At 47.4% G+C, this 5,826-nt stretch overlaps 1 protein-coding gene across 1 annotated transcript; it reads left to right on the top strand.

The window, feature by feature from the left end:
* The first annotated feature begins 1,587 nt into the window (after window positions 1-1,587).
* LOC124669560 (cation transporter HKT8-like) lies at window positions 1,588-5,291 on the top strand. The gene is made up of 4 exons (XM_047206157.1): window positions 1,588-2,440; window positions 2,471-2,717; window positions 4,622-4,843; window positions 4,996-5,291. The coding sequence occupies exons 1-4, from the start codon at window positions 1,588-1,590 to the stop codon at window positions 5,192-5,194; spliced, it is 1,521 nt and encodes a 506-aa protein (XP_047062113.1). The 3' UTR covers window positions 5,195-5,291.
* The last annotated feature ends 535 nt before the right edge of the window (window positions 5,292-5,826 follow it).

Raw genomic sequence — 5,826 nt, forward strand, 5'->3', positions numbered from 1 at the left:
AAACCATAGGTTTGGAATGAAATAGGCCCCGGATGAGCCGTAGCAGGAGTTTCCACCGATTCGGACGCTCCGGTGGTTTGTATCTAGGGAAACCGTAGGGGGCGGGGACCCCGCAAATCTACCCCTAGGGTTAGGGTTAGGGTTAGATTTAGGGTTAGCAATGGACTTTTTCCCTTCGTTTTAGGACATATGTACATCGATAGCGAGATGTTGGGCCTCATTGGATCCCGTCGACCCGTCTACGAAGAGCGTCACCGTGTTAGTGGTGGTGTTGTGTTGGAGACGAAAACATGGGTATATATAGGGATGCGAGGGGCTGAAATGGCGGGAAAAGTTGGCAGGAGCGTCAGCGGGAGAAAACGGCGGGAAAAATTGGCGGGAGAGAATGGGCGGGAGAGCTGGGCGGGAAAAAGGAAAAAAAAACATGTATGCTATGCCGACGGTGCCCCTCGGCATAGGCCAGACAGCTGAAGTTATTCCGGCGGGAGGGCGGGGGTATTGGGCGGGAGAAATTCGCGTCAGCTACGCCGAGGGTGGCCCTCGGCATAGGCCTCACGCCGTCAAGGTTCCGTCGAGGCAGGGCCGCGGGGCGACGCGCCGGGGGCGCACCCTCAACCTATGCCGAGGGTCACAGATACGCCGAGGGCCACCCTCGGCATAGCAGGTCATGTGCCGAGGGGGGCTGTACGCCGAGGGGCGATTCGCGCGGCTGGGCTGGCGGGGCAGTACGCCGACGGCCCCGATATTTGGCCGTCGGCGTACGCCACGGCCGTCGGCGCAACGCGCCATTCCTGTAGTGAAATCTGCAAACTTGCTGACAGCACCCGACTATTAAGGCTGAATGGGAGCTCATAGCATTATCAAGGTACGTAATAGTAGCTCACCAATCACCTGTGTACACGCCTTAGCCCATTGAAGCCGTGCCTGAGATACAACTTGAGCATATATATTTTTTATGACAATGCGAATCTTCTGTCCATTAGCTTACTTACTGATAGTATTAGCTCAGCGAGGCTTTTTGACCTTGTAAAGGAAGTGTCATACGGTGCGTATTTTCAGGCGATTTGACACCCATTTGACATAACAAGGCTGCCAAGGTGAGTTAGAATATATAACCTAGCTACAACGGCCTTGGTACAGTTTTAAAGTATAAATGCCATTGGTTTCAGTTTTAAAATATAAATGCGATTGGTTTCAGTTTTAAAGTATGATTTGATGTATTCCTCTCCAATTAAAAGCAGCTTGCTTTTGCTGCTAAGAATTGCCTAGCACCAGCTCTTGAAATTGTTTTTTATCGAGGCTGACTTGTCTTGCCTAGATTGGCCTCTGCAACTGCGTTCAGTACAACCAGAGATAAAGTAGCCAAGACAAGAATGTTACACCTTCCACTAGTCGGAGTTATCTCTTGCGCACCTGTTAATCTCTAGTGGCCAGTGCAACAACCACAAACGCTGGGCTAAGGTACACCACAAACACCACAACACCAACAGGACTCCAGACCTCTTCCGTCCGAGTATAAATAGCCCACTTCTCTTATTGCTTCCACCAGAAGAAGCCAAGAACACTCTACAGAACATACAGCAGAAAATGGGTCTCCGTTGTTTGCATGCCTCCAGCACCACCCGATATGGCAAGCTTCAAATGATCTACCACCTTTTGCTTTTCCATGTGCACCCGTTCTGGCTGCAGTTCTTGTATTTTGCATCCATCTCCGTGGTTGGTTTCTTGATCCTTAAATCCCTCTCCATGACCACGTCGAGGCCCATGGACGTGGACCTGATCTTCACGTCGGTGTCCGCGACGACGGTTTCGAGCATGGTGGCTGTGGAGATGGAGACCTTCTCCAATTCCCAGCTCCTGCTCCTAACCCTCCTCATGCTTCTCGGCGGCGAGGTGTTCACGAGCATGCTTGGCCTGCACTTCACCTACGTCAGGCAGTCCAGGAAGAAAGGAGCGCCGCATGACCACAGTGCCAATAAGCTCAGCCCTGCTATAGACGGCGACGACAACGACCCTACCACGGCAGAGAACCAAATGGAGCAAGGAGGGCTGAAGAGCCAGCCGCCTTACGATGGCGCCTCTCTCATCAGGCTGCTTCTGTTCCTAGTTTTGGTGTATTATGTGGTGGTGCACCTCACCGGCTACACGCTGATGCTGGTGTACCTGAGTGTGGTCTCCGGCGCAAGAGCCGTGCTTTCCGGCAAGGGGATCAGCACTTACACCTTCTCCATCTTCATCGTCGTCTCGACGTTCGCCAACTGCGGCTTTGTGCCGACCAACGAAGGGATGATCTCCTTCAGAACCTTCCCGGGCCTCCTCCTCCTGGTATTGCCCCACGTCCTCCTCGGCAACACCCTCTTCCCCGTCTTCCTAAGGCTGGCCATCTGGGCTCTCCAGAGGCTCACCAAGAGACCTGAGCTTGGTGAGCTGCGGAGGATCAGTAGGAGTCCATGTGATGGGGACTCTGTAGTGTACGACCACTTGCTGACATGCAGGCACACTTGGTTCTTGGCTCTCACCGTGGCCGTGTTCCTGCTGCTGCAACTGGTGCTTTTCTGCGCCATGGAGTGGGGCTCCCAGGGGCTGCACGGGCTCACCGCCGGGCAGAAGGTCGTGGCGGCGCTCTTCATGTCGGCCAACTCCAGGCACGCCGGCGAGGCGGTTGTGGACCTCTCCACCTTGTCGTCAGCCGTCGTGGTGCTCTACGTGGTGATGATGTAAGTACCTCCATCCATTGTTGGTAACGTATATATTGACATATTAGTTACACTAGGTAGCTCCAGACATGTTCCTTCATGCACATGCCGTACTGTTGTCTGTTGATAAGTTGATACGCACATTTGACATATAGCCATAGGCGCACTAATCCATCATTGCACGGTCGGATGGAACCCGTCGTACGATGACCGTCATAGAGCACTATGGAAACAGTATTATTACTTTATTGACTGATATGATATGAAAGTAAGGCATCTAAGCTTCTGCAAGTCTCATCACGCGAAAGACATGCTTGTCTAGCACTGAGTCCGCATGCAATACATAGCTTACAAAGTACTCCCGTTAATAAGATGCTATTACAACCAAAATTCGCATTAGAGCTCGGCTAACATGGAACCCTTTATTTTTCATATTTTAAAAACATGATTTTTGAAGTTCTAAAAAATTCTGCAAAATATTTATAGACATAGATAATGATGTACTCTGTCAACATATAAAATCTCAATCCGGATTAATATTCTGGGCTTAACAATTTATATTTGGAGTATACTTTAGATGTCAGATTTTGTCATTTTTATGCAGCCCACCGGGTATTTCGAGTTGAGATTTTTTTTTGTGTTGGTAGATTACATTATTTACTACATCTAGATTTTTTCCTCGGAATTTTTTTTACGTCATTTTTTGATTTTTTTTAGAAAACTTGCTAGATGTTGCCCGTGCTCCAAAGGTCCACACTCGTTATTACAACCAATATAACGTCTTATATTAAGGGACTGAGGGACTACATATTAGGCTTGTAGAACCAGAGATAATAATTCTCCATTGTTGCTAGCGTTAAAACTGTCGGGAATAAAATGTAACTTAATTAACGTTGCTCATCATGGAAAGAAAACAACTGTTGCATCCAACATATAAGGAGTTATGAACGGGTTCTGCCCCACTATGTGAACTTAGGACATCTCACGTGTGATGTCAGCATACAGCTAGAAAAACATGAGCAAATTTTCACAAGTAGATAACACAAGAATGAGGTGCTCTCGGCCCCGAAAGTGCAGTAGCAACATCAACATGTAGGCACCGGGCTTTGTATGTGAAAAAAACCCCAAATCGGGGTTAAATTCACAGCCCAAAGCTATTAACATCTTTTTTCACTATTATCAAGTGCGGGATACTACAATTTCTAGATAGCACCAAAGATGACGAAATCATTGTTTGAAGGTGAGAACTAATCTGGTGCAACAATATTATGAGAGCATTTGTTTGCTTGATAACAAGCTTCATCTTTCAACCTTCTCTCCTTTATTTTCCTCTTGGTTTTTCTTATTTTCCCCAATGGTGTCGGCTCTGAAAGTTTTGTCACTTCCCTTGATGACTACTGGATGTGAGGTTTAAAAGCTCTTTCCCTTGACGTGCAAAGTTTAAAAAATACCCCTAGATCTAACCCTAGCATGTGGTAAGCTCATGCACATGTTTACACTAGCTAAAACTGTCCATTTCGTCTTCTTAAAGTCCGCACACAAAAGGTATCCCAACAAATAATCCGCCGACACATGTTTATAACTTGCACTACAAAGTTAACGAGAAAGTTGTGAACACCAAGCTAATACTCCTAGTTGTTCGTTAGTTAACTCCTGTCAACATACTGCTAATATAATTAACCTATTTACTACACGCTAGCTAGATGTCGACATGTCAATACTCATATGGTAAGTGCATAACCACTAATGCAAGTCTCAGTTGGCATATTCACTGGGCGGTGACAACGTGTACGTCCTCGTATTACTGTTCGACTAATTACACTCGTATAATTATTGCAGTATTCATATGCTAATTACTAAAGTAAGCTCATATGTTAAATTAGCATCCATACCAAAACTGAACTCTGTTGTGCTCGTGCCTGCAGGTACCTACCACCTTACACTGCATTTCTACCGTTGAAAGAGAGTGACAAACAAATGGGACCAGAGTCCGACCAGAAGAGCCGTAGCATCTGGCAGAAGCTACTCATGTCGCCGCTTGCATGCCTAGCCATCTTCATCATCGTCATATGCATCACCGAGCGGCAGAAGATCGCCGATGATCCCCTGAACTTCAGCGTCCTCAACATCGTCGTCGAAGTCATCAGGTAATTAGAAAAGGCAAACGCATGAAAAGAGATCGATTTATAATCTCGCCGTGGTGCCAATATTTGCCAGGTAGCTGTTCAGTTTTACTAATTTTTAGAGCATCAATTTTACTAATTCCATGCAGTTTGTGGTGTAATGTTGTTGTGTACAGTGCGTATGGCAACGTGGGGTTCAGCACTGGGTATAGCTGCGGCAGGCAGCTGAGGCCCGACGGCAGCTGCAGGGACGCGTGGGTTGGCTTCTCGGGGAAGTGGAGCAGGGAAGGGAAGCTTCTTCTAATGGCTGTCATGTTGTACGGCAGGCTCAAGAAGTTCAGCATGCATGGCGGTGAGGCATGGAAGATAGCCTAAGCTGATATTTCTCATAGACTAGCTAGATCTCGCTCCGAAGTAGTATTGGTGCTCTTTTACTATGTAAAACGGAGCGATCAGACATAGTCTCTGCGTGTTACCATGGGACAAAATGTGTGAATTTCTTTCGTTTGGAAGGTCCCGTACCCCCATGATTCCCTGCTGATGCTTTACTCTGTCTCATCGGAGCACCAGGCCTGAGAAAATGGCATCTTATTTTCAAAATGTCGAGGCAAAATATTTGCCTCCATTCATTAATTAAGAAGGAGCATCCTGACAAGACAAATTTCGAAGTCCAAGACCAACAAAAAGGATTACTCTCCCAAAATTACATAACCCATTGGCCCCGCAGCCACCCAAAGCATAAGCTCAGTTTTAAGCGATGCTAGAAGAATGGCGATGGAGCGGATTTGTTATTAAAAACTCTCACGGTTAGCTCCTACCAAACCGTCCAACTTATGAGCATGGTGATGGAAGCCATTTTTTTTTCCTTGAGGAAGTCAGTGAAGTCCACCATAGCTTGATGGTGAGGTCGGAAGTCCACTCTTGACTCCGGATGGAGGGAAGCCCAAGCCAATCTTTGGCCAAACCCCAAAGCTTGCTGGTGTGCCGGGCAATAGGAGAAAAGGTGC

Source organism: Lolium rigidum, chromosome 1, assembly GCF_022539505.1.
Source record: "Lolium rigidum isolate FL_2022 chromosome 1, APGP_CSIRO_Lrig_0.1, whole genome shotgun sequence".
Classification (NCBI taxonomy): Eukaryota; Viridiplantae; Streptophyta; class Magnoliopsida; order Poales; family Poaceae; genus Lolium; species Lolium rigidum.